The 18,400-nt window shown below is 40.7% G+C and overlaps 1 protein-coding gene across 4 annotated transcripts in view; it reads right to left on the reverse strand.

Annotated features, from left to right (window-relative positions):
* Positions 1 to 1,931: 1,931 nt before the first annotated feature.
* Positions 1,932 to 18,400, reverse strand: part of st18 (ST18 C2H2C-type zinc finger transcription factor) — a 39,853-nt gene continuing 23,384 nt past the window's right edge. For all 4 annotated transcript variants that reach the window (XM_060871063.1, XM_060871062.1, XM_060871061.1 and 1 more), the window contains exons 8-22: positions 17,711 to 17,801; positions 17,513 to 17,605; positions 17,027 to 17,235; positions 16,354 to 16,541; positions 13,212 to 13,457; positions 12,280 to 12,392; positions 11,834 to 11,896; positions 10,170 to 10,238; positions 9,972 to 10,034; positions 9,642 to 9,722; positions 6,859 to 7,074; positions 6,641 to 6,729; positions 6,391 to 6,494; positions 5,895 to 6,038; positions 1,932 to 3,922 (exon numbers count right to left, since the gene is read on the reverse strand). In XM_060871063.1, the coding sequence (XP_060727046.1) occupies positions 3,764 to 3,922; positions 5,895 to 6,038; positions 6,391 to 6,494; positions 6,641 to 6,729; positions 6,859 to 7,074; positions 9,642 to 9,722; positions 9,972 to 10,034; positions 10,170 to 10,238; positions 11,834 to 11,896; positions 12,280 to 12,392; positions 13,212 to 13,457; positions 16,354 to 16,541; positions 17,027 to 17,235; positions 17,513 to 17,605; positions 17,711 to 17,801 (1,928 nt within the window). In that variant the 3' untranslated portion in view covers positions 1,932 to 3,763. The remainder of the gene's footprint in view (positions 3,923 to 5,894; positions 6,039 to 6,390; positions 6,495 to 6,640; positions 6,730 to 6,858; positions 7,075 to 9,641; positions 9,723 to 9,971; positions 10,035 to 10,169; positions 10,239 to 11,833; positions 11,897 to 12,279; positions 12,393 to 13,211; positions 13,458 to 16,353; positions 16,542 to 17,026; positions 17,236 to 17,512; positions 17,606 to 17,710; positions 17,802 to 18,400) is intronic.

Consider the following 18,400-nt stretch of genomic DNA (forward strand, 5'->3'; position numbering starts at 1 on the left):
GCAAGACATTTAAGTCAAGGTCTAATAACCAGTGAATTTTTGTGCAACCCCATTATAGTCAATTGAGAGTCGACAGCAATCATTCAGCATAGAGCCAAGCAGTTAATATGAATAAATTTAAAACATCATTAAAATCATTAACCAGGTTTGACGGGTTTCAGGAATAATTTCAAACCCAAATGCGTCATATAAATCATGCAAAAGACCTGAAACTAGACTTGGGCATTGAAAAGGCGGAAATGTTTCTTCTTTTTCTTAGCCTTGGTGTGGGGAGAGAAAATAAAACAAAAGAAAACAACACTAATCTGGCAACCCTGTCATTAACTGTTCTGTTTCTAAAGCAAGTGTCCAGGAAAAAGCAGGAAACATTTCTGCCCATGTGTTACTGTACATGGATTAATATAAACTTGTGATTTGCCTCGTTACCTGAACTAATGTCAGATCTGCTTTAATAGGAAATGAATAGACACCTTCTGACCAATCACAAGGCCTCATTGCACCCAAAAGGAAAGAGAAAGAATTGGACAGCAGCATTGAACTATGAAATGATAAGTGGTAATAATTTCTCATAATTTGATTCTCAAAGGCTTTGGCACTTTTAGTGCTAATTAGTTTAAAAGCAACTATTTGCATGATTAAAATCATCCTCTTTCTTCAGGACTAGTATCATTCTCGTATGATAACTAAATTAGGTGAGAGAGATTAGTCGTATTGTGCGAATTGGTGTTGCATGCATGTGCTAACTACAGTAAGGCCACGGTGTGCTTGTGCCAAAACAGTGCAGTGGGTGCCAAAATTCACCTGTGTGAATGACTTGCTGCTTGTTTTCTGCTTTTCTGTGATACTGTGCGACGTTATGCAGGCACAGACGGCTCTACTGGACACAACAGGGATCCCAAGTTACTGACTGGTTATGAAATACTCAGGGTGTGGAAGTTTGCCCATGTAAATAGTATACTTAGGTAGGCAAATGTGCACAAATGAAATGCTTACACATGGGGAAATGGTGTTATGTGTAATCAGTTGCTTTTATAGAGGACACAGGTCTGAGTCGTTAAACTCGGATAGCTACGCTGAATAGTTTCTAACGTACAGACAATTGCTAGCTTCTGAACTTACATTTCACTGTCAATCTGGTTTAGGATATTTTTTGAGTTTTGTACTGATTTATGATTAATTGTTGACTTGCTTCACACTGAAATACAACCCTACAATACAAACTTGAAACACTTGAGCCTGCTAGGATCTGGCCTCTAGTTCTTTCTGTCTATCAATGCCCAGGGGCGGTTCTAGAGGCGGGGCCACAGGGGCCCTGGCCCCTGCTGAAATCTGATTGGCCCCTGTTCCATCAATTGTCGACGAGAAGAGCAACCGGAGAATTTTTCACAACGATCACAAGTGCAATTGGTGGCATTCATTCATTCATCTTCTACCGCTTATCCGAACTACCTCGGGTCACGGGGAGCCTGTGCCTATCTCAGGCGTCATCGGGCATCAAGGCAGGATACACCCTGGACGGAGTGCCAACCCATCGCAGGGCACTCACACTCTCATTCACTCACGCAATCACACACTAGGGACAATATTCCAGAGATGCCAATCAACCTACCATGCATGTCTTTGGACCGGGGGAGGAAACCGGAGTACCCGGAGGAAACCCCCGAGGCACGGGGAGAACATGCAAACTCCACACACAAGGTGGAGGCGGGAATCGAACCCCGACCCTGGAGGTGTGAGGCGAACGTGCTAACCACTAAGCCACCGTATAAATTATTTTGTGCGCTTGAATGTACCCTGTACTTGCCCCCTGAATGTAACATGTGGCCCCTTAATGGCCCCTGTTACAGAAAAATCCTAGAACCAGATCCGCTCTGATTGGTCAGATGTCGGTTTGTTTTAAAAAGTCCAAACCGACAATGTATGATCCTTAAATAGTTTATTTCTACCATACACAAACTGTACAACACAGCGCATTACTGCTTATGAAATAGTAAAAGTGTAAAGAAACTTTGATATAGAAACTACTTGAACTGAAAAAGAAAATCGCTTTTGACAAAAAGAAACAATAATTTACAGTACAGCGTTTTATACTAATATAATTACACAGAAAAAAAAAATTCCAATTCAGTTCACATTACAAAACATCAAATACAAACAGGAATAGTCGTCACAAAAGTTCCTGAGCAAACAATGTGTGGTTTATAAATTAAATATCAGAAATTACAAAGAACATAATTACAAATTACACTTCATTTGAAAGAGTTTGATTCCGACTGATTAAGAATACGTTACAGTAGGATCATTTGGTCGAATCTGTACATCTGTTTTCTTTTAGTTTTGACTGTCTAAGTTTTGAAGATGACTAGATTTAGATAATCGCCCATAAAAATCTGTAAAGAATAAAATGTCATGGGTTAAATCTTATTTCTGACCCATGACACTCAAATTGAACAGAAATGAGATCCATATGAGGAAGGATGCATGGGGCATACACTGATTTTTTACTTGATAAATCTTTACTAAAACTTTACTCATAAAACTATTTTTTTTTTTTTGAAAAATAATATCAGCACAGCTTTCAGTTGGGAATAACCATTTCAATTTAGAAAACATCAGTTGTTTTTTTGTCGCGTATTTTTTGTCGCGAATTTGTTGCAATTAACGCGAATCTAAAAATTAAAAAAAAAAAAAAAAAAAAAACAATTGTTGGGATTTTTGTTTTGTTTTTGTTATATTTTAGGGTTTTTTTTTTTAGGTTTGTGCTTTATCTTTGAGGAAACTCAGTAAAGTTTAAACACTTGATCAATATTACAACAATATAATTACATACTTCAAATGGTATATAAGCATTAGCTAAACAGAGTTATAGGCATTTTTCTTTTTGGGAAAAAAAAATAAATATGCTGTATAATAAAGGAATCACCATTCACGTAATACTGTTCTACCACAAAACATAATATATTCCGTGTACTCATTTACATATAGGCACATAGATGCACACATGACCGTGTGCACACAAAAGGCAGTTCATATTGACAGAAATTAATTTTAGGGAGACGAGTTGTTTTTTTTTTTTTTTTTTTTTTTTTGTCTCTTCGATTTGATGCTTAGAACTCATGAGTGCAGTTTTGAATGAACCTGTTTTGGCCTCAGTAGCTAGAATTACCAATGTGTTCCCAAGATTTAAACACACAATACATTCAGAAAAAAAGTGAGCCTGGCATGGTGCAGTAAGAGCATGTGGCCACTAGGTGGTGCAATAGTATCATAATTCCTGTTGACATCGTTCATCGCTAAAAGAAACGTCACCGAGGCAAATAAACCCAATATATAACAACAAAAACTACCAAATAAAATATAGCAATGCAAATGTGCTCGGCGGCAACACAAAGAGCCGAAGTGTGCAAGAATGACAACAGCCAACACGGAAAATAAATAAAATATATTAACGTTCGATAAATCGTTTCGATGAGTAAAGACAATAAATAAAACGAATTATAAATATTAGCAATAAATATAAACACACAAAACAAATAAGTCAAGCAAATGAAATAAACATGTGCAAAGGGGTATTAAGAATCTCAACAAAATGTCGATCAAATCAAACGTGGCTAGCGTTTATCAGTACAATACACGAAATATATTTCTGTTTAAGAATAAGTTAGTTCTTGCACATGGTATGAAGCTAGCCACCCAAACAAACAAAATGAACCAAACGGATAAAAGCTGTCCAGAGATATTGCTTGTCCGCAGATACGGTATTTCATGGCGAGCATACAGTTTCTACATGGATGCTCTTAATGGCCTGTCTGATGCTGTCCAACAAGGCCTTGCATTCCGGTGAATACTCGTGTTCCGAACTGTTGTACATATCCGTCAGGGTCTTGATGTAGGCTTCGAAATTCTGCTCATTGATTGGACCCTGAAGGACAGAGAGAGAGAGAGAGAGAGCATAAAAATGATCCATTTAGAGTTTAATAGTGTGATACATGCCAATTGACAGAAATCAAAGTGACGGAATTCTCACGCAGTCATTAGATTTGGGTTTTCTGCCTTTTTCCTGTATCTTAGCTGAGCAGGTCCTGCCTGAGCACTCTGGCTGAACCTCACAGCCTCCTGACTAGTGGCCATGGCTAATCATTTTTGCTAACACTATTTTTCTCCCTGCAAGTCACTCCTTACTTACCACATCCCCATTTTCCAAGGGCTAGCAGGGCAGTGACTCATTCTGTTTGCGTATTTGAATGTTTCCACTACGTTAGATGGTTTCCACAGTTTGGAGCAGCTTTGGCTCCAATTGACTACCAAGCCATGCTGCAGGATTAGCACTCGCGTAGCCAGTGTCTAAGCTCCCTGGTTGCTGATGATGACCATATCCGCATACCGAGAAGCAGTCTGCAGTTCAGATGTGGTGTATTCAGGTGCTAGAAGTAGAGTCCTAAGACTCTGATCTAAATTCTAAGACACTGATCAAATCTCAAAGTCTTCTTATTCTAATTCTCTTTTCTGCTCCTTGAGGAACTGCTAGGAGCTTAGGGACTAATTCATATCAGTGGATTTGTCCAAAGCATGCAGACATTATGATAGTAAATTACATCTATACCCCAGTGAGGCTCAAGGTCTAACGTGACCTGAAAACAACACCACCTGAAAACTCAGGCAGGCCCACACATGGTTATCCAGGATACAGTGGTGCATTGATACAGTGTTGTTGGAAACAGCACATAGGCCCTAAGGGTTAGGGTTAGGGTTAGGGTCTAACCCTAGGACTGCTGAACAGTCCTCTAGGTCAAGGAGGCACTGACTCACTACATACTTTACTGTACACATTTCTGCCCTTTACTTCATCTTCTTCTGTCACTAGTGGATGGAATGCCTTGGCAATTTCCTCCCTGAATAGATGCTTGGACAGGTTAACAGACTCTGTGGAAACTTGTAGTGCAAAACGCTTGTAGGACTGTGACGCGGCAATCAAAAAAAAAGTCCCCCATCACAACAACCCCTAGTACATAGGACAGATTCAGATGGAAACTGTTCCATGAATGGTGTGCACTTCCATCATCTGTATCCAGTGCCTGCTTCCTGAAGTCTACATCGAACTAGGGGCACTGGTAGCTCATCTGGTTAAGGCTCTGGGTTGTTGATCGGAGGATCGGGGTTCAAGGCCCAGCACAGCCAAGCTGCCACTGCTGGGCCCTTGAGCAAGGCCCTCGACCCTCCCAGGGCCTGCCTCTGCACTCTGACCCCAACCTCCTCAGTTGGGGTATGTGAATAAAAGTATTCCACTGTGCTGTAATGTATATGTGGCGATAATAAAGGCTGTTCTTCTATTCTATGAATTAGTATGTGGTGTCCCCTTGAATGGTGTCTTGCTAGAGGCAACCACAGGACGTGGACGCAGATCACCCTCCTGACCGTTCTTTCCTATGCTGAGTAAATGCCGTACCGTACTGTGTGGATTGGACATTTCTGGATTTATTCATCAAATCAGCTGTTTATCTTTCACAGCAGAAAGACAGGCTCACTGGTGCTAGTCGCCGTCTGCACAGCGGACACGTCTGCGTTACTGTGTACCTTCTCCAGGTTCTCCAGCTCATCACATGAGGTGCAGTCTCTGAGCACCTTTCTATCAGTTCCAAGGTGAGTCTATTAATCATGACACTGTTACATTGGTCGTCCAGATGATTATCAATGCCCTTAGCGCACTCTGTTGTGAAAACTAGTCAGTTAATGTCTAGTTATTAGTTCTAAAGTCTGACTACTTGTTTAACAGATTTGCTAGATAGAGTTTAGATAAAAATGAGTTGGATTTGCTTTTCAACACTGTAGGTTTGGGTGTTTGTTTGTTTTTTTGTTTTTTAAATCTAGTTATTATAGATGGGGGTCTGCTTCACCATTTGCGGTAGCTGGATGTCAGTAAGGCTGTTGATGAGGGCTTGGCTGAGCCGTGCCAGCTCCTTCAGCAAGCTGTCATTGTGCTGCTCGATCATCTTGTTCTCTTCTTCAATGGTCTTAAGGTTGCACTCCATGGACGAGATCTGGATCAACAAGGATTGAAATCAGGGATAGAATTTAATGTCCGTGTTTTCTTGCAACATTTCAGCATGGAAGAATTTGCAATAGGAAGCAGACCTGATGTAAATAAAATAACTAAATTTCTCTGAATCTCGGTCAAAGAAGCAGAGAAGACAGCGGACATTAGCATATACTAACCTTTAAAATACACATCAGTCTCACGTATCACTTTAAATTAAACGTTAATACATTTAGCTTCTTCAGGCACACGGTAAATTTACATACATTCAAAACCTAGCAAGCATTAGCAGTTAGCATGGAGCGACTTTGAATGCTGTTTTACATGCCCGATGCTCGTATTTGTCTGCGCTTTACCTGCGTCTGTAGCTGCATCATGTCGGCCTCGATTTTCAAGTTGGACTCGTTGAGCTCCTTGATTTCATGGTCCAAATGCTGCATGTCCTCGCTGCTCTCGATGCCTGCCTCACATACAGGAAACCAACACATCACATCGCATAAGGAAGGCAAGTTAAAATGCTTTAGCGCTACGTCGTCGTCGATTAGGACAAACACTAATCCGTAGATTCGTAGATAAAACCCCAGACGATAATGTAAGTTTACACACCACTGCTGGTTTTTAGTTTGATGGTCATCATCTCGTCCCCTGACAGCTTCCTCTTGATGCTCTGAGCATTTAGTGGACAGCCTGACAAACTGGAGAGAAAAAACAGCATTGGTTATAAATATCTGGTCTAAGGGCATATTCACAGCGTCTACATGTTGAAATGACAGAATATAAGGGCTAAGGGCATTTAACCAGGGTTCAGGTTGCCCCTCACTGACCTCCTGTGTGTAGCAAACACGTTGTTGGCGTGGCCCAGGCCGTTACAGCCGGGCAGAGGGCAGTGAGGCAGCTCTTGCTTGCAGTTTTTCCAGGAGAAGGCCATGCCGTTCAACTCCTTCTGCCTCTTCGCAGCGACAGGGCAGCTACCAGCACTACGGTGGGAGGTGTATTTCCCCGAGACGTGGCCTTGCCCGTCACATCCCACTACAGGGCACCTAACACACAGGACACGGAAGAAATCAGACGCAGTTTGTTGGGATTGTGGGCTGCCTTAGTCATAAGTGCAGTTCACATTCACACAGACGATAAACAGCAATTTTGGACGATTAGCTGTATACATAATTTCCTTCTGAAGCATCCAGAGAGGATAAGATGATCATGTTCATGAGGAAGAGATGATGTTCATCTCTGATTTCTGATCTAATCTAAAATACTTTAGGAGAAAAAAAAAACCATCGTATGTGTCTCAGTAGGATGAAATGAATAACGGTAAACAATAATAGTGTACAGTTAAGTAACAACTACCTAAGTGGTAGCATAACTAACTAGTTCTCGTTAACCCGTTACACACGATCCCTGTTAAGCGATTTGTCTTAGATGCCGATTTAAAAAAAAAAAAAAAAAAGTGTATTTCAGCTTGACACATTTCAAGCTGATAAAATGCAGAAAAATGTATGAGTCATAGCACTCAGTTATGGAAAACACACATACACACACACACACACACACACACTTACTTTATATAATGACCCAGAGCATCTGAGTGTTGTTTTCTTTGATGATCGTAAAAGGCCATTTATTTAACTAACTAAATAAATAAATAAATAATAAGGCAAACTATAAATAATCCTGCTCGTAAATAACGCGGTTGTTGTGCAGACCACGGTGTGTTTAAATCCTCCATCTTTATTTACCATGTTTATGGTTTAATAGCTCTGTGACCAGGCGTATCGGCTGTAGAACGAGGTCACCGTGACAGGTTGCATTTCAAGACCCAAACAAAGCAGCGGCCCACCGTCGTGTGCTTTTTTTTTGTGTGCGTGTTGATTTGTGGGTCACCCCACTGGGGGCGCGTGCAGATGCGGCCCAACCTTTTGCCCCCCGCTTAAATTAAACCTCTTGCCGCACACAGACAGATACTCTTTTGTTCCCTTACACTCCAAATCACTGCACAGTGACACGTTTATTATAGTAGATTATCTGGTTGAGGCCAAGCTCAAGTGGGCTTTGCGCTTTGCTTGCACTGTTATTTCATCACCAGGGTGTAAAGAAAAAGCTGCGGTGAACTAATAGCCGGAACGCGACTTCTAAAAAGAAAAAAAAAAAAACATGGTTGAACATTTAATTTGTCGCTTTTGGTAACTCTTAACACACACACACACACACACACACACACACGTGTCTATAAATACAGCTGAACTTGCTGAGTTGGAATTTTTTTCTCTCCAAACCATTAAGGAGATTAATCCGATGAAATGATGATTAAAATGCATCACAAAAAAAAAAAAAAAGAGAGAGAGAGAGAGAGATTGACCAAACAAGCTCGGAGAAATAATTAAAACTGTTAATACGTTTGCTTTGAAACTAAACATAAAACCTTGCACCAACTAAAAACTCTAAAAGTCTAGAGTTGGCCAATTTAATTTTTGCCTCTCACCTCAGGTCAGAAATGAAATGACACAAATTGCAGATAATTGTTGTGTGGCCTGCATCGAGGAGGAGGACGAGGAGGAGGAGGAGAAAAAAAAAAAAAAAAAACCCGCACATGATTTATGGGTCACTGGCCCTTTCTCTGATAGCCCATATTGGGATAGGTGAAAGGCTACCTGGGATGGAACAAATAGCTCGCTCACACGGCTGCACAGGGGGGAAAAATGTTGTCGCTGCCTCTAATTAGAGGAAATCACAACTCCAGTGCACCTCTTCCACACCGAGGAGGTAGTGGCCACATAAAACACACACACACACACACACCACAATGGAAAATGGAGTCATGCCATATGGCCACCAATTTAGAATAATCTAGGAACATTATAGATGCAGTGGGTCTGTTCGCTCCATCCATCCCTCCATCCCTCCCTCCCTCACTCGCTCTTTTGCTCCCTTTGACATGTTCCCCAGACCTGCTGCGGGGGGTCATTTCTAAGCTCTTTTGCCTTCGCATTTGTAATTAAAATAAAACATACCGGACCCAGATGGAAACGTAACAAGAAGCAGGAATCTCTTTTATGAATAAGCCTGGAGCTGCTTTTCTCTCTCGTCTTTGTTAATAATAATAATAAAATGAAAGGCTTATTATTTAACGAAAGCACATTCTCTACTTTCGCATCGATCTCTTTCAGTAATAAAAGTCACGGTGTTAAGAAAAAAACTTTAAAAAACGACCACACGGGACGTCATTGATTACCATAAACGACGACATTGATTAGTTGCCTAATCCTCATATTAGATGCATTTTATAGTTTACACTATAAACATGACGTGTGAGGAATAATGACTAAAAAAAATGAATATTATTAGTGTTACCTAAAAGCAAAAAGTCTTCACATGACCTACATAAGTATGTGTATTTTTTAATTCTAATGATTTTATTTCTTTTTTAGATCATGTAAACTGTAAAAATAACTGCAATCACTATAATCTGTTTTTTTTTTTTTGCTTGTTTGTTTGTCTCGCTAATTCCGAATGATCTCGGATTTATAGCAATGTGATAAAAAGGTCCAAATTATCCAGAGGAAGTCACGAAACACACTATGAAGAACGGGATCGTTTGCCATCTTACTTGATGTCTGGTTCCTCCTTCTCGTCTTTGCTGGGAGTGAGCTTCAGGTTGCTCTTCCTGGCACGAGGACAGCCTGACAAACTAGACACGGAAATAATAACGTGTCAGACCTCAGACAAGTTCACCTGACGCACAACGCATGCATGAAGAAGATACGGCTATTCGCTCGCATCGAGGCGTTTAAAGGCTGCCGCTCTCGTGCTGAAACAAGGCCACGATCTCGTCAGTCCCAAAATGTCACAAGTCTATTTCATCATTCATTGATTTGCATGTTGAGTAAAAAAAAAAAAAAAAAAAAAAAAAAGGTGCTGGATGTAAGAACTTTCCTACCTTCTATGGGATGCATAGTTTCCTGTAACGTGACCCGAACCATCACATCCAGGGGTCGGGCACCTGTTTACGATACGGCGTACAGTTAATATCGCTATAGCGAAAAGACGGCTGTTAAAGTTGACTGTCGCTGTAGTTACTGTAACACATACAACCTACAGCATGAGGCTTTAAATCTGGTGTCAGTAGTGATCTTACTTCAGTTCCTGTGCATTAGCGGCCATTAGAGATTTGAGCGTCTTGTCGGCTAACGGACATCCGGACACGCTGCGAAAAAAAACAACACAACAACTTGTTGTTGCCTTGGCAACGTACTTAGTTATATGAAGAAATGATGACGCACTGCTCATACATCATTACTGCATATTAGGGGAAATGATTTTAGAATCTCACTGAATCATAAAACAACAATCAAAATCTATAATTAAGGAATAAAGCTAAAAGTCACACAAATACATTCATGATATCGCTTTTATATACATTGGGAACATTATTTTACAATAACTTACAGCGGTTATTAATGAAGCCATATGATTAAAGGAGCCATACTGTGTCCTAAACTAATGTGAACACAGAAACAAACAGAAGGCGGAGTCAAAAAGTTTCACTCCAACACAGACCACGCCCACTGTGCCGGTGAAGCACAATATTGACTTCAGTAGATCAGAAGTGAACCGAATCTTTTGAATCACAGTAGGTGAATTGGTTGAATCAAAATGGGTGAATAAGATGAATTGCACATTTGCTGTATTACTTAAACCCCATTAGGTGAATCGGATGAATCACGTTAAGTGACTCGGTTTAACTACCTATGGTGAATCGGATGAATCGCGTTAAGTGACTCGGTTTAATTACCTATGGTGAATCGGATGAATCGCGTTAAGTGACTCGGTTTAACTACCTATGGTGAATCGGATGAATCACGTTAAGTGACTCGGTTTAATTACCAATGGTGAATCGGATGAATCGCGTTAAGTGACTCGTTATAATTACCTATGGTGAATCGGATGAATCACGTTAAGCGACTCGTTTAAATTACCTATGGTGAATCGGATGAATCGCGTTAAGTGACTCGGTTTAACTACATATGGTGAATCGGATGAATCACGTTAAGTGACTCGGTTTAACTACCTATGGTGAATCGGATGAATCACGTTAAGTGACTCGGTTTAATTACCAATGGTGAATCGGATGAATCGCGTTAAGTGACTCGGTTTAACTACCTATGGTGAATCGGATGAATCACGTTAAGTGACTCGGTTTAATTACCAATGGTGAATCGGATGAATCGCGTTAAGTGACTCGTTTAAATTACCTATGGTGAATCGGATGAATCACGTTAAGCGACTCGTTTAAATTACCTATGGTGAATCGGATGAATAGCGTTAAGTGACTCGTTTAAATTACCTATGGTGAATCGGATGAATCACGTTAAGCGACTCGTTTAAATTACCTATGGTGAATCGGATGAATAGCGTTAAGTGACTCGTTTAAATGACCTATGGTGAATCGGATGAATCACGTTAAGCGACTCGTTTAATTTACCTATGGTGAATCGGATGAATCGCGTTAAGTGACTCGTTTAAATTACCTATGGTGAATCGGATGAATCGCGTTAAGTGACTCGTTTAAATTACCTATGGTGAATCGGATGAATCACGTTAAGTGACTCGTTTAAATTACCTATGGTGAATCGGATGAATCACATTAAATGAATCATGTGAATCACATTAGTTGTTCTTGTTCGTGATTCGGCTTCATCGAGTTCATTTAAAAAAGAAACGTGATTATAAATTAATTAGTGAATCCAGGGGTGTGAGGAAATTCTTTCTACTGACACTCGAGCGAGTATTTTCTCTTACCTTCTGTGCGACGCATAATTTCCTGTCACATGGCCGCTCCCGTCACAACCAGGTGTTGGACAGCTGTCATGCAGATTGTGTGTTAGAGGTTCAGACTGAAATTAATTCTTTCTTTTCTTTTTTTTATTTTTTTTTTTTTATTTTTTAACAAAAATTGGAATGATGCTTCACACCGTAAGCATTCAAAAATAAAACAAAATATATTTGAATAAAAAATAATGTATATTTGATGACCATTAAAAAAAACATTCATTAGAAATATGAAAGATTTTAATTTTTTCTCTCTTTCTTTACACAAATATTCAGTTTTGTGGTCACACACACACACACACACACACACAAAAAAAAATGAAAATATTTCTATTTTTTAACACTCCGTTGCATAGCTGTGAAATGAAATGAAATGACCCTGGTTTAATAAATGCAGATTCGGTGTGTTGTCGTACCTCATCAGTTCTTTCTTGGAGTCTCGTATGAGCATCTTGTTCTTGGCACTGGTCATGCTTGCATCTCCGGCGAAGACTTTATCCTCGAGCGACATCCTATCCAGCTGCTCCATCTACAAGATTCAGAATTATCACCCGAAGGAAAATGACATCAGAACATAGTGTAATGTAAGCGCACCAGCTGTTCAGATCCGAGCCATGTTGCCTAAGTATTACAGCGTTTGCTACACCGTATGTAAATCCATTCGAACTCTCTTTTAATCCTGTGTAGAATTTATAATCAGCCAAAAGCCCTGGGATTGACTTCCATATGACACTTGATTGACACATGCATGATTTTTTTTTTTCCACTCCTAAATTTTGCATCCCATCTCTGTGACGAGACGTAATTTATCGTGAACCTCGACGGTCGTTTAAATGACTTGTATAAATGATAAAATCTGAAAATTTCACGTTTCTTAATTTTCGATTTTGTTTAACTCACGATCCCTTAGTTAAAAAGTTACTATGGTATCATGAGTAAGAAGGAAAATAATCAATGATGGTGTGAGGAACCGGAGTTAATGTGATGACAACCTGACGTGCTTTATTTCTCTTATCCTGTAGCTATTAGCCAATTTAAATAATTTCTTATCATTTTTTTTATCTGTTTATAGTTACTGGTAATGTTATGGTACATCTCAAAAATGTCAAAGTGCAGCTTCTGTTATGTTGACAAAGACCCGAAAGAACGAAGTTCAAACTCTTCTGTCCTTACAGCTAAATATGCATCTCCACAAATCAGCGCTCTGCTACGGTGTGAGCTGGTGCCGGAAATCATGCTAGTCGATGGACCTTTTTACATCAAGTTCCACATAACGTTCTTAATTGTTCAAAACGGCTTTCCACAGAATATTTCAACATGCATTTATAAAGCCAGATTATCGTCGTACGTCTTTGTCCTGCTGAAGCGGAGCTTTGCTGAAATTCAGGGGCGTGTCCCAGCCCTCCTGCTCGTACACGGCTCGGAACAAAGCCGAGGAAATATGGAGGCCTCCCACTTTAGCCAGCGAGGGTTCAGGAGGCGTGAAGACGGCTTCTCCTAACGCAGGCATGACCGGTGAGTCCGTGGTCTTCTCCTTCTTCTTCTTCATGCTCAGGTCCAACGTACCGTTCTCATCCACTTCAATCACAGAGTCCTATAAGAGGAAAACAACACGGGTTCGAGGTGAATGCTGGACCGCAAAATATTAATTAATTAGTCAAAGCTAAAATAACACCTTTCAATAATACCAAATAATATTCTGACACCTTAGACAAAATGTATTGTTCCAATTTATCATGATACTGATATTATAGAGATATCATTCTGCCCAAGACAGAGAGAGAAAGACGGCATTTTAATCTCCGTCAAATAACCTATACTTAAACATTGTTTTATTTATCAGCATGTCATCATTTGTGAAGAATCTATCTATCTATCTATCTATCTATCTATCTATCTATCTATCTATCTATCTATCTATCTTTGATATTTTGATCTATCCACACTTTTCTATTAAATAACAAATGTATTCATCTCTTTTCCTCTATTTATTACCAACAAGCGAGACGGGACCTGCGGACGACGCCTGCGGGTCATTTATAGAAGTTAGAAGGCTTCAATGTGGTAAGATGATGTAGAGAATGGGGGTGTGGTGGGGTGGGGTGGGGGTTGTCAGTGAGTTTTTAATGATTAATAATTCATTATGAATGAACGAAGTTAGCATTCATTTTGTAAATAAAACAAAAACGGACACGATTTGTTAGCAGTCTTCGGGTGATTAAACCCTAACAAACTGGCCAATCAGCAGACTACGTCTTCGCTCTGTGACGCTTCGCTGAAACAGCACACGGTTACAGAGAATGTGCGGTGTTTGGAGAGAAGGATCCACTTGGCCCGAAACGCCACCAGCCGACGTACTTAAAATGCATACAGACACTTGGAGGCAGACGTCCACAGATGACGGAGCAGCTAACACTGTTTTATTCATGCGCTCGCTTTGTACAGTACCTGCTCTCTCTCTCTCTCTCTCTCTCTCTCTCTCTCTCTCTCTCTCTCTGCCCACTGAACACGGTCCGCTTGCTGTGTAGGTGTTTAAATCATTTCACACCACACCTCCTCTAGTTCCTCTTAGTGCCAGGTTTAAACTCGCTGCACTCGCTGTTAACCACGGCTCAGGATACGTTTTATAATTCGTTTACCGTCTGCACGTCGGCAGAACCTCACTACCTTTTTCGTCCCTGTGTCTTCGTCGCCACACGTTTATATGTACTGTACCTCTCAAAACCAATTCCTATAGATTTACACCTGAGAGCTGCTGCTGTAATCGGAAACACTCATCCCAGGACTCTTATTCACAATACTACTGAAAAGGACGACTTTCCTCCTGGTTCCTAGCCTCTGACTTGCTCACTGGAGATTGGACAATCTTGCTACGTCCTGTGCGTCTCGACGACGGACATCAAAATCTACACGCCCTTTTTCCGACGACGTGTTTTTGTGACGTAAATAAAATAAAACTAAGTAAATAAATTGTGTCAGAACTTTTCTTATTTTGCTTCAGGTCACCTGACAGGCTTTTAGTTGGAATCAGGTCTGGGATATGGCTCAAAAACGTTGATCTTCTTTGGGTTATGTTCCTTGGTTGGACTGGATATAGGTTTTTGGCTTATCGTCATTTTCATCTTACTAGCACGCACCTAAAGGCTTTAACAGTAAAATTGAAAGGTGTTTGTAGCTATTCATGATTCCCTGCCTCAGATCTGGCTGACGACATGTAGGCCTAAAGCATGATGCTGCCACCACCATGCTGCACCGTGTGAATGGTGTCCTTTTGGTCATATTCTTTTTTTTTTTTACCTTTTGGAATTTGTTATGCTTTTTTTTTTTTTGGAATCGGTCTCATTGTAAAACATTTGGCCACATGGTTTGAGGTGATGTAGTTGAGCTTGGATGTAATTTTTCTGTGAGAAACCCCACCTTATCACACAGCCCGGACATGCGAAGAATAAGAGAGTCACATGCAGAGAGTAATCAGTACGTGTCAGATGTTCCTGCGGTTCCTGTAATGTTCCTGTAGGTCACTTGGCAGCAACCCTGGTAAGTTCTTGTCCTTTTATGTATTTTGGAGGGACGGCTTGTTCTTGGAGATGTCACCGAAGTTATAATTGGTGTACGCATGTAGTGTAGATCTGACATGGTTTATCTTCATATCTTATTATTCTAACAGTGATGTGTGGCTTTTTATATCCATTATACAGTACTAGCTGTAGTTGTGTTTTGTCCTTTAATGATATTGCCTGTTTTTTTTTTTTTTTCATATTCAGGGGGTCCCACAAGTTCAGCATCAAACATTTTATTTGTTTTTTTTTTTTTTCAGGTGAATTATTTAGGATTGTTTTTTTTTCTCTTGCTCAGGAACATTATGATCTGATGGACATCAAGCATTATGATGCTGGACCTTTGATATCATGATGCGTGGACATTATGCTGAGGAAAGCATCGCTGCTCCTGCTGCTCCTGCTTAAGGTAAAGTCTAAACAGCGATTGGTTTAATCCGAGCTTGGTAAAAAAATGGATGTTAAGTTCCAATCCCGTATAACATTTTACTTAACAAAATATCATCCACCATCTGCAGTGGAAAGAGAACAACCACAACAAATCGGCACTCACACTTTCCTACAGAAGCCAGGAGAACCCCGGCATTAGCATAAAAGTATAAATCAAATGCCTCACCACATGTTTTACAAAAAAGCTTTCTAATTGTAATCGAGAATGAAGCCTGATTGTATTCTCCCCAACTCCTTTTGATGTGATTACACAAATTCTCCTTTGTGTACATTAAAGCTTTAGGGCCACGGAGGGGAGGGAAAAAAAGAAAGGGGAAAAAAAAAAACTCTCTTGTTGTTCTGCCACCAGAGAGACACAGTTCTCTGTGCCAAAAAAGTGTCTTTTGATGTTCTCCCACCTTTTTCATACACAAATCACAGTTGCTACAGAATAGCCACATTAAATACCTCTCCCCCCTCAAGCGAGTGCTCTAATTTGATTACCTTTGTGAACGATGCCAGTGGTCGGGCATCACTGTTGTCCCGGTAACGGGTAGAGAGGTTGAGGATGGCGGTGGACGCCGTACCTGACTGAAGGACGCTACCCGGGGCTTGGGGTCGGATCGGGCTTTGCCCACCGGGTTTCGCAACGCGACTGCCTGCAGCCAGGAAACACGGGAATTGTGGGGAGGCTGCGGAAGATGCAAACAAAACACGTGTTCACAAATACTCATCATGAGCTCCCATAACACAGACCTTTGGCTGAACTAAGGACTAAGGTGTTTGTTCATAAGGAAGACGAGCGCAAAAATAGTCATCTCATAAAAATATATTTCAAACGCAGCATTCTTGAGCGATTCATTCTGATTGGTCGGAAAGTGTCTGAAAGTACGTTCGGCCGTTTCCATAGTAACGGCAGAGGAATCCGTATTAAAAGTTAAAAAAAAAAAAAAAAAAAAAGAATGTTGATATGGTTTAAGGTTTAACACGGATAAAGGTAAAGTTGTAACTTGGGGTTTTCCGACATGTTTAGAACAAAGTTGAGAGTTTAGTTTAGTTTAGTAGGATGTCGCAAAACACTTTAGCATGTGGTGATGCTACAGTACATCGGTCGTTGATTATTTTCCAAACACAGCACACCCCATGGTGTATTATTACTTCCTTTGCTTTAACTCACAGTCATGGAGGTGCGAGGCCTCTTGGTTCTGATCGGACACAACCGGGTTCTGCTTGCCGAACACCTGAGCATCAAAGCTGGCGTAGTCGAAATGGCCCTTGCTGTACTTGTCCATTTCTTTGGCCACGCCGGCCTGCAAGGCGGTCACAGGATGGGCAAACTGGTAGGCGAGCTGCCCGAAGTCAAACTTCTTCATCTGAACCAAAGGTCTGGAGAAACACGGCCGGGTTGAGTTTTAACAACAAATCTGCAGCCATTTATTCAACCATAAGCAAATAATCATTTCAGCTAACTGATGTGAATTTGGGAGAAGCTTTTAATACAACTTAAGCATAGCTTGCAGTCTGAAATTTACCCTCGCTCTATTGTACATCATTTGTACATCTGATTATTTGTTGCTTATGATTTCTGATGTTATTACAACGAATTCTACCAATATTTTTGAATTTATTTGGGGGAAAAGAAAAAGCTCTTGAGATTTCTTACCTTGCCATCTTGTCTGAAGTTTGTCTACACTTGGATACGTCATCTTGGGGTTTAGTACCTTTCTCTGCCGCAGCGATCGGGCAGCCGGACAAGCTGGGGCAATAGAACACGCTTTTATAATTCTGTTCCACTGTACTCTAGCTAGACCTATTTATCAAATATAGCTATTATACACGAGTATCATCTGCTTATGCATACCTCCGATGAGTGCTGCGGTTACTATTGACGTGACCTCTTCCTGTGCATCCTGGGGTCGGGCACTTCAACACGTTTTCGTGCATGGCTAGAACTACGGAACGAATGAACAAAGTCGACGCTTTAAAGATGACGAAGGACAAACCAGTTACGAAGAAACAAAATCAGCTCTAACGACACAACAAAATTGTTAGAGATGCTAACAATTAGCAACATTGTGAAAAGCTAACAGTTTGTTCACTTTGGGCAGCATTACCATACCGGTGTTGATGGTTTTCACAGCAGATTGTACTTCCTACTTGTTTGATCGTTTAAGCTTAAGTCAGTTGTTAATACATCAGACTTCCAATCAGAATTTTGTCTTCCCTCAAGTTGGGCTTGAGAAGAACCCTTAACCATCAACTGCTCAGGTGTGTAAAAGAAAATAGTTGCTCTGGATAAGGGCAAATGCCATAAATATGCCATGGATTGCAGTTGAAAAAGTTATATTTAAGACAAGGTATAAGCATGGTGGCTTAGTGGTTAGCACGTTCGCCTCACACCTCCAGGGTTGGGGGTTCGATTCCCGCCTCCACCTTGTGTGTGTGGAGTTTGCATGTTCTCCCCGTGCCTCGGGGGTTTCCTTCGGGTACTCGGGTTTCCTCCCCCGGTCCAAAGACATGCATGGTAGGTTGATTGGCATCTCTGGAAAAT

This window comes from Tachysurus vachellii, chromosome 5 (genome assembly GCF_030014155.1).
Source record: "Tachysurus vachellii isolate PV-2020 chromosome 5, HZAU_Pvac_v1, whole genome shotgun sequence".
NCBI classification, from domain to species: Eukaryota; Metazoa; Chordata; class Actinopteri; order Siluriformes; family Bagridae; genus Tachysurus; species Tachysurus vachellii.